Source organism: Neurospora tetrasperma (assembly GCF_000213175.1).
Source record: "Neurospora tetrasperma FGSC 2508 unplaced genomic scaffold NEUTE1scaffold_2, whole genome shotgun sequence".
Taxonomy (NCBI): domain Eukaryota; kingdom Fungi; phylum Ascomycota; class Sordariomycetes; order Sordariales; family Sordariaceae; genus Neurospora; species Neurospora tetrasperma.
In genome coordinates this window covers 3057433-3075152 of record NW_009799100.1, presented here as the reverse complement: position 1 = coordinate 3075152, position 17720 = coordinate 3057433, and the positions used below count along the sequence as shown (strand labels likewise).

The 17720-nt window shown below is 51.8% G+C and overlaps 5 protein-coding genes across 5 annotated transcripts; 2 read left to right on the top strand and 3 right to left on the bottom strand.

The window, feature by feature from the left end:
- Positions 1-1147: 1147 nt before the first annotated feature.
- On the bottom strand, positions 1148-2292 carry NEUTE1DRAFT_79310 (uncharacterized protein; the record flags this gene model as incomplete). The annotated part of the gene is made up of 3 exons (XM_009851270.1): positions 1148-1877; positions 1944-2121; positions 2193-2292. 3 exons carry the CDS (start codon positions 2245-2247, stop codon positions 1289-1291), a joined length of 822 nt encoding a protein of 273 aa, XP_009849572.1.
- A 1365-nt stretch (positions 2293-3657) lies between these two features.
- Positions 3658-4396, bottom strand: NEUTE1DRAFT_121156 (uncharacterized protein; the record flags this gene model as incomplete). Its single annotated transcript, XM_009851269.1, has 2 exons — positions 3658-3969; positions 4083-4396. 2 exons carry the CDS (start codon positions 4377-4379, stop codon positions 3658-3660), a joined length of 609 nt encoding a protein of 202 aa, XP_009849571.1.
- Positions 4397-5510: 1114 nt separating this feature from the next.
- NEUTE1DRAFT_79305 (uncharacterized protein) lies at positions 5511-11318 on the bottom strand (the record flags this gene model as incomplete). Its single annotated transcript, XM_009851268.1, has 5 exons — positions 5511-7236; positions 7308-8162; positions 8235-9263; positions 9333-11046; positions 11120-11318. The coding sequence occupies 5 exons, from the start codon at positions 11316-11318 to the stop codon at positions 5601-5603; spliced, it is 5433 nt and encodes a 1810-aa protein (XP_009849570.1).
- A 1493-nt stretch (positions 11319-12811) lies between these two features.
- NEUTE1DRAFT_79301 (uncharacterized protein) lies at positions 12812-14394 on the top strand (the record flags this gene model as incomplete). The annotated part of the gene is made up of 2 exons (XM_009851267.1): positions 12812-13639; positions 13703-14394. 2 exons carry the CDS (start codon positions 13049-13051, stop codon positions 14342-14344), a joined length of 1233 nt encoding a protein of 410 aa, XP_009849569.1.
- Positions 14395-15060: 666 nt separating this feature from the next.
- NEUTE1DRAFT_60620 (uncharacterized protein) lies at positions 15061-16966 on the top strand (the record flags this gene model as incomplete). The annotated part of the gene is made up of 3 exons (XM_009851266.1): positions 15061-15411; positions 15471-16462; positions 16540-16966. The coding sequence occupies 3 exons, from the start codon at positions 15061-15063 to the stop codon at positions 16751-16753; spliced, it is 1557 nt and encodes a 518-aa protein (XP_009849568.1).
- Between the last annotated feature and the right edge of the window lie 754 nt (positions 16967-17720).

The window sequence follows — 17720 nt, the reverse complement described above, 5'->3', positions numbered from 1 at the left end:
CCAACTGCTCGGGGTGGTAGGAAAGGCGGCCGTTTGGGGGCAAAGTTGTATGAAAGGAATGTATGCGGGTGTCTCCCCAAAGTCGCACAGACTCAAGAGAGCAGAGGGCGATCAGAGCTGAGACGGAGAGACAAGAAGTTAGAGACAAGCCCAGGACGACTCCTTGGAATCGGGACCAGGTGTAGGTAGTCGGTGAGAGATCGGACGGCGATAACAGCCTTTGGAGGGAAATATGTATGCGACGCGCAGCGCGAAAAGAAAAAGGACAGTTGGGTTTAGTGTTGTTTCCCAAGCGTCGGATGGACACCAGGCCGACAAATAGTTGTTCGGAGAATCGAAAAAAAAAAGTGAACCACGGCGTCGAACACTCTCTCAAACCCAGCCACGGCAATCCAGATTGCGTGAATGTGGACGGGGTGTCGGATTATCGGAGAGGGGGCGGTCAACAATTTCGAGGCTTATCGTAGCTGAGCGCAGGCTTGGCTGTTGTATGATCGCCTTCCAGTTCAGTTGTGACGGCTGCTCTGCTTCTGACTGATCAAGGTTTGGACCGACCGGAACCTTGGACTGGCGCAACAAAAACCGAGCAAGTCAAAGGTCGACTGGTTGAAGAGAAGATGATGGTTGTCAACTCAAGCGGCTTTGAGCTCACGGCAAGGTGCGATCGATATTGATCGCATGAGGGTCAGGAAAGGGGAATCCGAACCTGATCAAGGGGTCTCCTGATCAATGACCGGGGCGAGGATCCCGTTCTGGAGATGTGAACGAAGCCCCTCACCCCCTGCAGTTGGCGAAGGTCAACAAATCTGAACTCCACGGCCTGCGCTAACCAAACAGCGCTGTCACGGGCCGTTGGCGCGGTAAGTTCAGTGGGGTTGGCGCAGCGGTTTGGGGGCCACTACCCGGCAGCCGACCAGCACGGGATCACCTTATCGCCGTCATAGAGGTAACATCTTGCCTGGTACTGGGGTGAAGAGGCAACTTGAAACCCAAGGAAAAAAATAAAAATCGTAATTTCTAATGCTAACGTTGCCGTTCTATCAGGTATGCTAGATTAGCTAATTCATGCTTCTCTTGTATGATATCATGATGGTGGCGTAAACCGTCCGATTCCGCCTGGGTATTCCATACAAATCCACGTCGAATGCGACAGCGCCCTTTCAGATGCCATAGGTAACCACAATCCCATGCGAACGCCTAAGATCCCATAACTCCCATCCACTCCACGAGTCTTCCAATGCCGATGTAAACAGCGAAAAGTGATTTCAAGATCATTGGCCGTCGGCTTCTACTCCTTCCGCCCATGGCCGGCATAGTATGCCTCTTGCATCTGCTCCTTTTCCTGTGTGATGACTCCTTCATCACCCCCGTCACGACGAACATGCTCCTTTCCCGCCCAGAATTCTTCGCGCTCCTTGATAATCTCATCCGCCCAAGCCCTCATCTCGTCAAGTCCGACCTTGGTCTTGACAAAGGTGAACTCGCCCAGGTCAAGCTTGCCCTTTGCGCGCTTCTCGTACTCCACCATCTGCAAGAGTAGTTCGATCTTGTCAATGTCGTGGACAAAAAGACTTTCGAGCGTCTTCGAGTCCTCGTATTCCTGCCAGATGGCACGTATTTGCTCGCCCTGCTTTCCACCGTCGACATTGCCCAACAACCTCTTTGTGATGTAGTCCATGGTCGAGGCTTCACGTCTGTTCTTCTCCGTTTTTGGGACGTTGTCAACTGGGGTGATGTCGCCGACAAGGGATTCGGCCATGTCGTGGATCAGGGCCATCTTGATGCACCTGTTGACGTCGATCTTCTCGGCAAGGGAGGCGGGGGCGAGCATGGTCATCATGGACATTCTGTACATGTGGTCGGAAATGGACTCTCCTCTGTGAACAGTTGTCGGTTAGTCCACTATAACATGGATGGCTTTGGAGTCAAGGCAAGGCGCTTACCGGTTGATGGCAAACCGCGTCCATCCCTCGCGCTTGGTAGTCTTGAGGCGCTCGAGGAGATGGAAGTAGCCAATTGGTGAGTCGGATCCTTCAGCGTATTTGCCGGTGCTGATGGTCTCAACTGCCTTGTCTACCGTCCAAGTGCCCTCCACCTTGGGAACGGGAACAATTCCCAGATCTGACCTTCATAATCAGTACGTGTCTTGGGCGACAAGACCTCAATGCGTGATTGGGGAAGTGGTGGCGTACCTGTCTCGACGACGTCATTTGGCTTGATGTCGTTCTCGGTTGGGCTCGATGACATGTTCGTGGTCGCTGGTGTGAAATTTGTATGGGTCTCGTTTGTATACAGAGGTTCGGTTCGCAAGGTTGAGCGTGTGGTTCGTTGACGCAAGTCTAAAACCGTGATGGTAAAATGTGAGCGAAAGACCTAGATCGGTGGCGCTTGCTTGCTAAAGCTGATACACACCGGAATATTCAACTACTGCTGAGATTCAAGCGGTGGCTTTCTTATCTGGGCAATCAATGTAAACAGAAATCAGAGCCTCAACAAGGGAGAAGAGGGATCAAAGTGGACAAGACGGGACGGTTTTGGTGACAACCACACAAGGCTGACAGCGCATGTCAAACAAACACAATCGCCCACCACCTATTGGTGGAGGAAATCCAAGTGGACCCAAAGGGCCCCTGGCATTCAGGCAACCGTGAGATTTGATTGGTGCGCATTTGTCGGCTGCGGGCCGACCAACAGTGATGTCACTTTGCACCTTCCTTCCCTTCCGTTTCATGTACAGCAGCAGTGCACCGCCTTTAACCGCGCAGCCGCAGTCCTTTTCACTTTTGTTCCTGAAATCCCGGATCAATATCACCCTCCATGGTATCGGGTGTAACCAAACGCCCTCTTTGTGCCACCGAGTTGCTTTGATATTGGCTTACTGTCCTATCAAACCTACGAAAACACTTGCGGCTAACGCTACATACCTATCTGGGACCATGTCAACCAAAACCAGGCCTCAGCCCAGTCTAGTGTACACTACCTTGAGGAGCTCCCCCCAGCTTACAACCACCCACTGACCGCCGTGAGGAAATAAAACATCCCAGCAGTCGATCTTTTCCCGCGCGGCCCAGCCCATTTAGTATATCTAGCCGCTGTGAGGAACCGAGATTAATCCGGCTTGACTTGCCTTGTCTTGTTTCCACCAAGCTGCTGTTGGTGAAGGTTGCTTTGCGGATATTCAGCATCAGGACCCTGAACATACGGCATAGAGTGGTAATCCACCCACTTGGAATATCTTGAAGAACCGTGTGGTCGAGTAGGAACTGCCCAGCAGCAAGGTGAAACCTCATTTCAAACAACTTCATTCTGACCAAAAGTTCTCAGTCAAAAAGCAACTTTACGAGGTCGAATAATGTCACATAACCCACAAATTATACATACCCGTCCAGAAGCACTTCCTGCTCAGTCTTCATCCGTTTGGCCTTCGGGCTTGTTGCCTTGTTCATCCCTAACCCTCCGTCTCATTCCCTCCTTCCCATTCTCTACATCACCATCAACCGCACTCATTTCCCGCTCTTTTCCTTTTTATCATTCCCTCCAGCCCATCCCTTTCATTCCTCGCATCCGTACTCTGGAGCATTTACCCTATCACTACTGTCTCTCCCTTCCCCTCTCCATTTCACTCACTCCCTCGATTCTCAAACAACTCAAGCTCATTCAAACCACCGTGACATTCCCAGGATAAGCACCCACCAAATTCCCCCTAGGCGAAAACTCGCAATAAAACCACCAATCCTGGTTCGGATTCTGCACGCACCTGTTGGTGCTAAACGCGCACCCGATTCGTGTACTCGCCTTCCACACCGTCTGCGTAAAGTGGCCGCCGCCCAGCAGGTCACCTTGTTGGTAGGCGGAAATCTCCGCCTGGGAGGTCCAGGACTTAAAGGCGTTGGTGACGGTGGTAGCAAAGTTGGGGGTGCTGGTTGCCGGAATGGTCCACCACCAGTAGGCGTTTTCGCCATAGGGGCCCTGTGCGGTTGGTTGGTTGGTTAGTGAGAAGATGGGTTGATGGGAGGGGAGGATAGAAGGATGATGAGGTAGGAAGAGAGGGAGAGGGAGAGAGAGACTAAAGTCGAACTTACAGTATGATTGAGCATACAACCGTTGGACTTTTTCAACGCAAAGCTCGCAAGCGTGGCATCCCAAGCGAGGGGGTTGGCCTTGAACTTGGACCTAATGGGGTTGACGGTATTAAGAACGTTCTTAATAAAGGTGGTGTCGGTTGGGTCAGGCGAAGCACGCTTGAACAGATGAGCGGCGGCCTCAGCGGTGTCGTGTTCAAGAGCCGCCAAGTCAGCTTCAGCTGCTGGGAGGGCGATGACGGATGTCGTCGCGGAGAGGAAGAGAGCCGTGATGGCGAGGATGGATGAGTGAAGCATAGCTGCTGCTGCTCTGTTTCCTGGTTTCCCGGTTGTGTTGCTAGCTTGGGCTTTGGGATCTGACGTAGGTACTGAAGGGATTTCAAACTGATCTTGATGAATCGCCTAACTTGATGCGATGTCCTGTGCTGGTGTGTTGTCAGCGAAGATGTGCAGGGGCCGAGCAGACTATTTAATCATCTATGTGCTTCAAGTTCAGCTTCCTTGTCTCTAATATCCCCTCTTTGCATTCCTCCCTCCTCTCTCGTTGAGTCCTGAGCTCATATTTCTCACGCCACACACCCACACACGCTTCCTGAAACGATTTCGTGGCGCGGCTCACGGGAATGAGGCATGTCTCGCGTATGATCAGCTCCAAGACAATGAGCCATACACACCATGTTGCCTCGTCATTCTCCCCATGGGGAAAGTATTGACGACCTGGGGGATATTCTTCTCATCCTTCCTGCGACGTCACGCACTTGTGAGCTTTACCCATCTTGTTCCTCCAATTAACCTTGGATAGAGGTAGTCATCATCATTACCTATTCTTTGAAATGACCGCGGGCTGTTGTTGTGAAGGTGGTGTGCGGGCAAAAACACGATTCACCGAGAATTTTACTGATGTCATTTGAGGACGCGACTACGTAAGTGGTTGGTATTGAGGTGTGGTAATTTCTACTGATCTAGGTCTAGACCGCGGACGGTTGCTGTGATATTGACGGCTCGGTCAGAGAGCTTTGCTGGATATTGCCCCAGCTGCCCTCGTTTTCCTTTATGACAATATGTCGCCGCGAGAAGATTGGGGTAGAGCAGTATATCTGTCGTCCATCGGTGTCGTCACTGCGAGCACGGAAGTTGAGATGTCCGGAAAAAGACGAGAAAGAAGTTTCGGTAATGATCGACTTGCTTATGCTGAACGTTGAAGATCCGAATGCGAGCTCGGTAGGTGGCCCTGCAGTTCAGCCAAACAAATGGGGCAAACGAGAAAAGGCTACGGAAAAAGACTTTCAGAGAAAGCTTATACATTGATATTCCTGCATCGGGCTTTTTTTTCCCTCTGGGAATATCTAGAGGACATGTAACTAGGGACCTATCACGAGACCAGATCTAATTCCATCACAAGCACGCCACCGGAGACAAGAGAAATCCGAGATTGCAACTTCAGATTTTCACCGGAGCTGCGTATTTCCGGACGCTTCTCGTCATTGTTTCCTTGGAGAAGCAACGACAAGTCAGTCATCAAGCAAATGTCTTGCGGAACTTTTCCTCAAACTCCTGTCGAAGTACCGAGAAATATCGGAAGACCTCCATCAACGACTGACCGTCGTCGTCAGCCCATCTGGGCGCCTGAGGGTAACCAGAGGCTGAACCAGACCACGAAGTACCGTGACTGGCCGTTTTCGTGTCCTCCTCTGTGTCTTCATCGCTGCCCTCGTCATCCCATGACTCGGCAACCACTTTCTTTTTCGCCTTGGTCTTTTTCTGTTCCTTCTGCGGTGGTGGAGCGGGAGCGCCGCAGACATCATGCCTTATCCCATTCCCCTCATCTCCGCTAAAGATAGGCCTATCATCATCTGCCATCTCAATCTCGTCATCCTCCTCCTCAAATCCGAAATCACCATCAGCATTTGGAAGCTCCAGAAAATTGGCAAGGCTCGTCACAATTGAGGAAAGAATGAGCGAGAAGTCCTTGAGGTGGTACCAGATATCGCCACCCTTGATCATGTTGACATGCTTCAGTGCTTCCATATCTCCATGCTTGAAGAAGTCATAAAGGTAGGCGTTCCAAGGTACTCCATTCGTTTCCTTTGGTGCCATCGGAATGTACGGAACTGCAGACTCTTCAAGGAAAACGCCTGCGCGGACAGTCTCGCAAAGCTCGTGAATAGTGTCAAATTCGTCCGTGAAGCCGGAGAGTGCAGAGAATGGAGATCGAACAACCGTGGCCGGCCGAGGTGAGTCAGACGAGGGGAGTACAGTTGAAAGGTCCGGCGTTGGTTGAGCATCGACAGAATCAACCTTGTACTTGGTATAGGGGAGACAGTTGTCCGGCATCCCGGTCAGATGTTGATTGGTATAAGAGCTGACATAGTTCTGGAAAATGGACAAGGTCTGCTGATTGTGGCGCTCTAGGACCTCACTTGCTTTCCGGGGGAGATCTGGGAGAATTCCAACACACGGAGAGCGATGTACACGCTCGAGGAACTGCTTGTCTTTGTATTGGGGGCAAGCGTGGCGACAGAACAAGTGGCTCAAGACAAGCATGATTTCAAGGATGACGTCTTCCCGGCTTCGGTCGCTATTACTGAGGTCGTGAAAGTATCCGTCCTTGAGGAGGGCATGGAATGCAAAGACAGCATTCTCTGTGTAGTACAGATGTCCCACAAGGCCAGAGAAGTTAAGAGGAACACCATTTTCGGATAACAGGTGTTGGCGCCTGAGGTAATCAATCGAAAATCTGAGATGATGTGCGATCGACATTTTTGCATCAGGTCCGCCCAAGCAGAGTCTGCTTTGTGTCAGCAAACCCTTTACAGCGTTGGCTGCAAACTCAGAGTTCTGCGTTCCGTGTAGAAGGATGAAGAGCCGTAGGATGAGCGTGACCGATGTTGGAAACTGCCCGCGAAGATCCGGGAGCCTCGCAGACATTATTTCAAAAACCCGGTGCGGATGGAGGCCATGAAAGACAACGTTTCCAAGGAGGTCGAAGCCACGCCGACCAGCACGACCCGAGGCTTGACGGTAGTTGAGAGCGGTCAGGAAAACTGAATCGCCGGTGAAGACCACTGTTTTACAAGGCATGTTGAGACCCATGGCAAGTGTCCCGGTTGCGACGACCACAGTCAAATAACCTTTGCGGAAAAGCATCTCGACTCTAGCAGCACGGATCAGTCAGTGAGAAAAAAATGTCAAGGATGAATTCGTTGAACCAGTGAAAAGACTTACATCTGTCTATATTGGCGGTTCATCCCTGCATGGTGTACGCCGATTCCTCGGAAGAGAGCATCTCGGATCCAAGGACGGACGGCATCCGCCCTGAGTGACTTCAATCGCGTATTCAGCTCTTCCTGTGTCAGTTTGGTGTTATCAGCAAAGCTGAATTGCTGAAGGGGGGCTTCTGGGTCGAAGCTGTCCCAAACGCTCAGTTCTCGATTTGCTGCGTCACGGGCTCGGTCTCCTTTACTCATTGCGCCATCGTCGTCCTCATTTCTCGAGCCGGTCTTCTTGGTTTGCTTCATCTTTGTGTCCTTCGTTTTTGCGCTCTCATGGCGTTTCTTCCATTCTTCGAAGCCCACCAGCTTTTTAAGCCACTTTGAATCGTGTTGCTTGTATGCTGCTTCCGCGGACTCAAGAGTGTCGTAGAGTTCTCGAAGAACAGTCTCGCAGCCAGCCCGGTCGTAATTGAAGATGATGGCAGGCAATGCTCCGTGCGACCTAAGACCAGTCACAAGTGAGAATATGGAACGTCTGGATACAATAGGTCCAGATTGACTAGGCTGGTATTCGATGGATTCGGGTTGATTGTACGTTGATGACAGGCGAGCAAACTGTTCTCCACGCAAATCGTTTCGAAGTTCGTCGAACGGGGAGTTGGGGTCAAGCATCCAGTCAGCCAAGACGTCCTTGAGAGCCGACTCCCATCTTGTAACGTCGGATTTTTTGACGAGTGACGGCAACATTTTCTTAGGATCCAGGGAGTTTGGAACTTGATACTGGCCAATCTGATGTTTGGTCATGTGTTTCCAAAGCTCGATACAGTCTCGAGGTTCAAGACTGGCATCGTTAAGCGTGTCCCGGCTCCTGTTATTTGTGAGTTAGCATGAGAACTTACTGTAGAGGTATGACAATACATGATCGCACGATATTACTTACCTATCCATGATAGCTGCGATTGGGTGTATAAACGAGAATGGCAACGGATTCTCGCAATCAGAATCGAGTCCAGGAAATGGGAGACGTTCAACGGGTTTGAGGCCTTCGAATTCATATGAACCGGGAGACGGATCATGGATGAACTTGCGGAGGTCTGAGTACCTGGATGAATGTACCACCATCTCCATATCAAATCCCTTGGCCTTCTGTGCATTGGAAAGCCAGTCTCGGAATTCGAGGGGGTTTCCCACGGTGGCCGATAGCGCAATGATGGGACATGGTGCAAGCAGCAAAAGCTGCTCCCAAACAATCCCGTCTTCAGACTGGCCGATACAGTGAACCTCATCGAAAATGATTCTCTTTATTCTCCGGGAAAAAGACGTTGGGCCTGCTGCATTGGAAGGAGCCAGCAGAAGAATCTGCAAGATATCCGGGACGGTTACAAGGATTTGGCATCCCTTCACATTATTGATGCGGTAATCCCTAGTATGGATAGCCCAGACAGACCGCGCTTCTTGGCCATATTGCTTAGAAAATCGGGCTTGGATCTCGGCGGCAATTTGGTTGACGAGAGCTTTGGTCGGGGCAATGTACACCAGTACATCGTTGTTGTTGGCTTCGAGAACCTTCCTCATAGCGTAGAATGAGATGAAGGTCTTGCCAGCCGACGTTGGGGCAATCACGAGCAGACTCTTGTTCTCATCGATAGCGTCAAGTACCTTTCTCTGCCAGGCATCGGGCTCAAAAGGCACACGAGAATCTGGGGCCGAGTCGAAACTTCGTTCAAAGAACGGTCCACAAAATCCGAGCTGGAAGTCGAGCGAAGACTTTCCAGGAGGCAGTAAACCCCCGCTTGCAATATCCAGGAACTCAAATGGCAGCTTTCTCTCTGAAAGGAGTGCCGGGATCTTGTAATGGGGGAGTTCGAGAGACTTTGAAACTCTGTTCACAAGTGTGTGGACTTCTTTAGTCATGGTTATTTTGGCGGTCTCCTGAGTTCGGACCAAAGCATGGCCAAAACATGGCAGTCTATTTGCATAAGAGTCAGCGCCCGATTGAAGAATGCTGAAGTGTACAGACAGCCTCCAAGGTTATCACTTACGAGTCAGCGTGTCCGGGTTGTAGCGACCCTGGATTTGGCGTAGAATATGGCAAAGATACAGGGAGACTTCCGCCCCAATCACAGACAAATGGTCTGGACTCAAGCCCAAGAGATACTTCTCGACCAGCAAATATCGCTTAACCAGAGATGCCTCCTTTGAGAACTCGAGACACCTTTGTTCCCAGGAGGTGATGATTGCCAGCGATTTGACCTTGAACTTGGCTTCCTTGCGCCGTTCTACCTCTTTATGAGCGTATTGCGCGCCGCTTATCTCCAGGGGTATGTTGGAATTTGCCTGTTTCTTGCCCTTGTTCAATGCATGCCTGTTAGCGGACTTGCTTTTTTCGACCGAGTCGCGTACAACAACGATTTCTGGTTCGATAATCTTTCCAGATGCACCGGTAAGACTAGCAGAGTAGGCAATGATGTCGGCCATGAATCGTTGGTTTCGTCGTCTTGCCCAAAAGTCAGGAGCCTTGGTGGGCTGCTTAGGGTCAATTGGCTTTTTATTGTGCCAATGCGTCAGCTCTTTGTGCACTTTGTGGTCAACTGGAGAGGAGATGACAGCATCTGTACGTAAGTGCACTGAAGTAAGATACTTGTCCAGAACGGGATGGCTGAAAGGCAGTATCGACAGCGACGGTACCAACTGATTAGGTTGGGGATCGCTGATCTTCAAGCGAGCTTCTTCTCCATCGGTATTCGTCAGATCGACCGGCCACTTTGCAGTGGCATCGTAGCCACAGAGATGCTCGAGTAGTCCACCGAGCTGGACGAACTGTTCGTGAAGAGCGCAGGACAAGTGTATGTTGTGTGAAGAACGTAGCAATGCCAGGTAGAACCGCCCGTCAAAGAGATCAAATGCATCCCATGCTGAGTTTGCGAATGGTCCTGAACTCCACGAGCCAAGAATGCGTTGAGCCGGCCCAGACAAGGAACAAATGAAGGAATTGGCCGCGCTGCCCAACTCGAGTCCCGATCCCCGCGACTCAAAGCTCCGGCTCGAAACATTGCAGTGTCCCATGAACACTAGCTGGAGGAGCAGCGCTCTAACGTGCTGCCCAATCCCGTCGCCCTCACTGGCATCGAGCGCATGGTTGGCAAGCACATGAGCCAGTGAGTATAGGGATATGATTTCTCGAGCAGTCAGGCTGTGTGTCTTGGCGAGTCCTCCAAGACGATGTTGAATGTTGTCCTCCATGAAGGAGGTGTCGGGAATTGGAGAAAGAGTGTCGCCATTGAGCGGTCTTTGCGCCCCTCTGGGAGAGGCTACCAGTAGGAAAGCCCTTGAGCTCTTGAACTCCAGATTCTCAACGCACGCGATATGCAATCCTGCTGAATTGATACGGTACAGCATGTGAAGAGGCATCAGAAGCTGCGGGCCACCCGTCCACCACGGCGTTGTACCATTGGATCCCAAGAAAAAGTGCGGATGATGTTCTTGGAGATATTGAGCGAAAGAATTGCTGTCCAGGCTCGTGAATACAAGACTGAAAACGGTCTGTTTGTCAGTCTGTGCGTGAGCGAAGTGCTCAATCAGGATGCTTCGAGTGAGCTGGTATCGGTACGTGATCTCGGCTGGGGCTTCCGTGGGGATGGACAGTTGATACTCTCGATTGAACCAGAGGACGTGAAAATTGCATCCTCGATCATGCAGCCTCTGGAGAAGAGTCTCGACTGAATGAACGGCATGAAGAATCTGGAAGCCGTCTGTACAATTAACCCGTGGTTAGCAATGAGGACAAACCCTAGAGATGAGGGACGCGAATGGGGTCAAACACACAGTCAAAGTCGACTTTCATGGCATGAAGACAATGTGCAAGCAAGGCTTCTCCATGAATGGCAAAGCGCTCTTTGCCGGCGAAATCGCCGACAATGTCAACCTTTGTCGGGGACAGCGATCGGAACCAGCTCTTCAGGCGGTCGTCGCCAGTGTCTGTACCATAACCAGGCGACTCGCTGGAATTATCGGGACCAGCCATTCTGGCCAGATTCGCAAGTGCCGCTTCGCAGAATAAACAGACTAGCTCGCCGAGTATCGGTGACAACGGGACCTTCGGGTGTAGCTTAGAAACAAGGCAAGAAAGCCTACTCTGTGTGCAAGTTGCCCTTACGACGAGATCTGGAATGATCAATTCGGCTGTTCGATGTTGGAGGGAGAAAGACGAGTAGTCAGATGAGCCGGGTGAAGTGGTGGGCTAGGTAGCAAGGTCCATTATATAGTGTTGGGTGTCCATTTCTGCCTGGATGTTGAAGGTCCGGGACGGTACACTTACACGGAAGGTGTATCGCCTGTCCTGATACGGCTAGGTAATTTCCCTGTATTCTCTACCTTTTGATACCTCAAGGAACAGATACCAACAAGCAGACCTGTACATACTTTACCTTGGCCTCTAGGTAACAACACCAAAGCTCGGCTCCATAGGTACACGCTATGAACCTGAGCGGTAGGTATGGCGACGGTAACAGTACAGCAACATTGCTTCGCTGGCTGGTATGGCGTGTCTCGCAATCATCTCTCAATAGGAACATCCCAACCTGGCAGCAGACACTCAGCAACAAACTTATGCATTCTGCCAGAGGCCAAACAGAGAACTCCCATTGGGGTTGAAGCGGTTGGCTGGACCATATATCTCCCCTCCACCGATCCTGATTTGCGCGCTTGTGTTGGCAAAGGCAGGCCGCCGTCACATCACTCGACGATAATGCCGGTAGCTCACCCGGACGTCCATCCGTAGCAAGAGGCCCGACCTTGGCCGACAGCGACACCGCATAGCTCCTACATGGAGCTCCAATGATCGGCTTCGTACTTCAAGTGACTTTGGCTGAAGTGAGGGCCTCTCGCAGGCCGGCTGCACACATGTAAGCACTCAGTTCGACTTCTCCACTCTCGGAACTGCCCGTTGGGCAAAGAATGAGAAATAATTGAACTCAATTCTGTGATAACTGGGTCTTGCGCGGTCGGGATGGTCTTGGACTCCATGATTGGCAGTGGACGGAAAGGAGACTTTCTCGTGAATTGACGTTGAATTTGGCGGCGTATAAGTCAATACATACAGTACTGTACTGCCCGCATACCTCTAGTGCCACCAGCTGCCAACGGCCCGAAATCACAGCTCTACTTGTATGCTGCCAAGGATGCGGGGAATAACTCGAATGCCATCGTGTTCCCGGTCAATCGTTGATTGAGACACTCAGTTTATATCATGAGCTGTTTGTGTCTTGCAACTCTGGTCTGATCCTTCAAGTCGACCGTACTACTTGTACAGTATTATGCATCGCCTCGGTTGATGAGTGTTTGGAAGTTGATGTTGGTGTTAGTGTTCCAGTTAAAGGGATGCCAGGCACCAACCGACTGCGGCTGTGTGCCGCTCCACCCACACATTGCCCCCTGCGGTAGTCTACCTAGGTACCTATCTATGCCCCCGCCCTGACAGCGCTGATGGTGCCACGAACCGAACAACCTAACGAACAGCCCAGACACGAAGGAAGCTTGGCCGTAAACTATCGGGAGAGGAAGTGGAAGCTCCCGCTCATCCCATCGCGCAGTAGAGAGAGGTAAGCACCACTGGACTCGCTGTCCTCTCGAGCCGCACACCTTCGCAGGACTCCGGACTCTGTACTGTACGTTCTGCAATGGCTCTCGGCCACTGTCCGCCGACTTCATTCACACATCTTTCAGTGTCTGCGCTCGAATGAAACGAACGGCACCATGCCGGTGACCTTGCCTCGATCGCGGTTCCAACGCCAGCTCGTGTCGCGGTCCACCATCCGGAAGCTGATTGCCGCCTTCATCGTATGGACCATTGTCGAGGCTCAGCTCATATACTACCGAGTCGCCCATGCCGAGCGAGACACCCAAGCCCAAGCTACGACGCTTCTCAAGCCGACCCGTGTGTACATTGCGAGCCTGCACTGGAACAACGCTGCCATCTTGCGCTCCGACTGGAACAAGGCGGTCGTGGACCTGACCAAGGCTCTGGGTGCTGACAATGTCTTTGTCAGTGTCTACGAGAGCGGTAGCTGGGATGATTCCAAGGGTGTTCTCCGGGAGCTGGACCGCGACCTGGGCAGACTTGGGGTTCAGAGGCAGATCACGCTCGACAAGGAAACGCATCAAGACGCCATAGACGCACCGCCAGCCGAACATGGATGGATTACTGCCCCTAGTGGTGAAAAAAGGTTGAGGAGAATACCTTACCTGGCTGGCATGCGGAATCTTTCCCTTCAACCACTGCTGAACATGGCAGAGAACGGGACCACATTCGACTACGTCTTGTTCTTGGGCGACGTGGTGTTCTCGGTGAGTCTTGTTGGTCACTTGCGCCTGTCTTCAAAATCCCCTCTCTAATATTCTTCTTTGCAGGTTCCGGATATCGTGGCTCTGCTAAACACAAACGACGGCCAATACGCTGCAGCGTGCTCGCTCGATTTCAGCAAACCGCCTCGCTTCTACGACACCTTTGCCCTGCGAGATTCAGGTGGTCATGAATACGCGACCCAGACCTGGCCGTACTTCCGGTCCTCCAACTCCAGAAAAGCGGTGCTCCGCGGTGCTCCCGTGCCAGTGTCGAGCTGTTGGAACGGAATTGTCGCAATGCACCCGTCTGTCTTTACTGGAGTCCAAGGCCTCAAGTTTCGGGGAATCGACGACACACTGGCCGAATACCATCTGGAGGGCTCCGAGTGCTGTCTCATCCATGCGGACAACCCGGCGTCACGTACCAGGGGCGTCTTCCTTAACCCCAACGTCCGCGTGGGATATTCCAGAAAGGCGTACGATGCAGTGCATCCGCCAGGAGGCTGGCTTTCTCTGTCCCAAGTCTTTTCTGGTCTGTGGAAGAACAGGGTCGCAAGATGGCTTACCACCCCTCTACTCAAAGAGTTGCAGGTTCGCTGGCGTATTCGCAAGTGGGCGGAGAAAGCGGAAGGTCGCAAGGAACCTGGACCATTTTGTCTCATCAATGAGATGCAGGTCATTGTGCACAACGGATGGGCTCATTTATAGATGGTAGGGGACTTCTTGGATAGACAAATACTGATCAATTTACGTTTCTGCTAAAGGCGATACTAGGGGCAATACTAGTCTGTCGGTCAAAGCTCTCGGCTGTTGTTGGCGCGGTTGGCTCGGAAATAATTCGCTTTTTGGGTTTGTTTATCTCTGGACCCTCTGCGAGTGGGCCGTCACTTTTTGTCCATGTCCGGTCTATGTACGACATGATGATATCACCACTTCGTTCTCCAATTGGATCCGGGCAAATCCTCCACCCAGTCGCAGGATATGTTGCAGCCGTAACCCTGTTACTCAGCATAACGGCCTCACGATGCACAGCATCCCCTTTGAGATCAAACAAGCTACTTTGGTAGACTAGCCTCTTCTCGGCACGCTCGGGTCAAGGTCCGGCAAGGCAATCGCTCCCACCCCGCGGATCGGGACATCTGGGCGAGCTACTCTGGCAAGACCCATATCCAGATCCTGCCATTGACTGTCCTCTCGAAGGCCAAACAAGAATGCGCCTGACGCGGCTCCATCAACGGCGTTGCTACTAATGGTCGTGTGGGTTATGGGGAGGAGGGAAAGAGGGAAAGAGGGGAAGAGGGGCATATGTATACCTACCTATTTGACCATTTCCCCTCTCGACGGAGGGCCGTGTCTCTTCTCTCTCCTTCTCCATAGCTACCTTGTCTGTCCAACAACACTGAACTCACGGCTCGCTCTTCAACATGGCACCCGCGGAGCCAAACGCACCCCCATTTCGCCCAAAGGGCAAGTTGCCCCATTTCGAGGATGAATTGGAAGATTGGAAGGGATACATTGAATGGGAAAAGTATCCCGAGAAGAAAAAGCAGGTGGAGGAGATCCTGAAGCAATACGACTTTCCCGACCCTCCTGAATTCCAGCTTGTTCCTTTGCCCAAGACGAATCCCATCTTGACCGGAGAGCGGTTCAAACAGTACCACTATGCTACGGGCCTCGGCCATTTGGTCGACACCAGCTGGCAGTATGTGCTCAAGGAAAAGGCCGAGGACATGGTGCATGTCCTCCAATTTCCATACAACGGAGAGCCTCCCGGAGTAAGTCTGATGGCCTTTGATCTTATCGAGAGAAGATGTCGTATCTAACCTGCGTCCAGGACCGTCTTGTTTCAACCGAGATCACCCGCAACGAAGACTTTTTCGTCCGCAACCATGGCGGTGTTCCTGAAATTGATGCTGACAAGTATTTTCTCGAGATCGATGGCCTCGTCAACAATCCCAAGCGTCTCACCCTCGCCGACCTGCAGAACGAAGAGTTATTCCCTCGCGAGACCAAGGTCGTCAGTCTCCAATGCTCCGGTACGCGCCGGCTTGAACAAATCCGCCAATATCCCGGCGATGGCGACGAGCTCATCAACGCTCCTTGGGGTGAAGGCGCCATCGGTACCGCCCGCTGGACCGGTGTCTCTCTCAAAAAGGTCATCAAGCATTGCGGTGGACTGAAAGACGGCGCAAAGCACATTGAGCTTTTCGGTGCTGACACCTACTTCAAGAAGGGCAAGGTGTACAACTACGTTGTATCCATTCCCTGGCGCAAGGTCAAGATCCACGAGGTGCTCCTGGCATGGGAGATGAACGGCAAGCCGTTGCCCAAGATCCACGGCTTCCCCCTCCGTGCGGTCGTCTATGGGTACATCGGCGCCCGAAGCTGCAAGTGGCTGTACAGGATCCGCGGTATCACGGACCCGAGCGAGGCGCCCGTCCAGAGAAAGGAGTACCTCTACTACACTCCTCAGATCGGCAAACAGAACGCCTTGTACAGCAACGGCTTCTCGATCCAGGACATGCCCGTTTCTTCGGCGATTATCTCTCCCAAGGATATGGATGTCATCACGCACGACGGCAAGGTCAAACTGAGAGGCTGGGCCTTCTCGGGGGGTGGACACTGGCCGATTCGCGTGGAGGTTAGTCCTGATGGAGGCGCCATCTGGTATGAAGTGCCGACAGAGAATATGTCGACCAAGTACTACTACGCTTGGAGACTTTGGGAGATCGACCTGCCTGTTGATCCCGAGGGCTGGCTGGAGTTTTGCGTGAGGACGTGGGATAATGCCATGAACACCCAGCCGACATATGTCAGATCTGCCTGGTGAGTTGCCTTCCTTTGCTTCCCCTGGTGTGATGTCTGGGTTGAAAGGTCAAATACTAACAAAGTCCCAATTGCAGGAACTGGGATTTGCACGTCACCTCCTCTTGCCATCGTATCAGGGTCTACAGCGTCAACCGCTCGAAGCCTCTTACCGCAGCGCGGTTGAAAGCATTGGAAGAGCACGGTATACCGCTCACGCCCATTACCAAACCTTTGCCCATCGAGCTCGAGACGGACGAGCAATACCAGGCGTCCATGGCAGAGCAACGCGGACGGGACCCTCTTGAGTAGGTATGTCTGAGGGGTTTCTGATACGGTGAACGTCGAGAATTGGAGAGGTCTATGACGTGAAGGTCCTCTGTGCAATCTGGTCAACCATCGTCAAGATTCAATCCTTTTTGTTTTCTTTTTTTTTGTTTCACATACCGGCCTGAACTCAAATATGTCGTAATAGTTTTAGCTCATGAACGTGATGGCCATTGAATGCATGGCCTGCTTGCATAATCCCTACTGGACAGTGGAGAGCCGGGAAGTAAGTGCCGAATTCAAGATCCTTCTTGGTATCGGGGTTGGTGCCTGCCTCAACCCGTTGTTGTCAAGTCATCATCCTGGACACCGAGCAAAAAAAGAAAGGGGAAAACCGTTCAGGGCAACCAGGGACCCCAGGTGATCAACCGCCAATCCACCACAACAGCAAAAAGCCCAACGTGGGACTCGAACCCACAGCCTCAAGATTGCGATCTCGAAGGAGAATAGAAGTCTTGCGCGCTACCGATTGCGCCAGCCGGGCAAGTTATGTGTTTGTGTTGTCGTGACTTTATGATAATATATTGGTGGGTCTTGACACGAGAGACATGCTTTTTCTTTTTGTGGGAAACCATGAACGGCTTTTGCACAGCACATGCAAAGACAGTAGAAGTGCCTCCTGTGTATGATAGATACGAAAATTTGAACCTGACTATAGCTGCACCAATGGTTCTATAGATAACGGACTGTTCTGTTAGCATGTTGTGCGTCCCAAATGCACACTACTCTATAAATTCAACTTTCTGTGATGCTACCGCTTTTCGACAATCTCAATCGCTCTCCTGCTTCAAAGGATGAGGACACGAGCGTAAAAAGACAGTAGAACATTCTCTACAGATGGGAAGAGTTTCGAGGCTCTCGGGGCCAGCGCACATGTGCACCAGATGATAATCAAAGCACTCAACAGGAAATCTCTGATTGCTCAGTCGCAGTGAGGGTGCCTCTTGGCGAG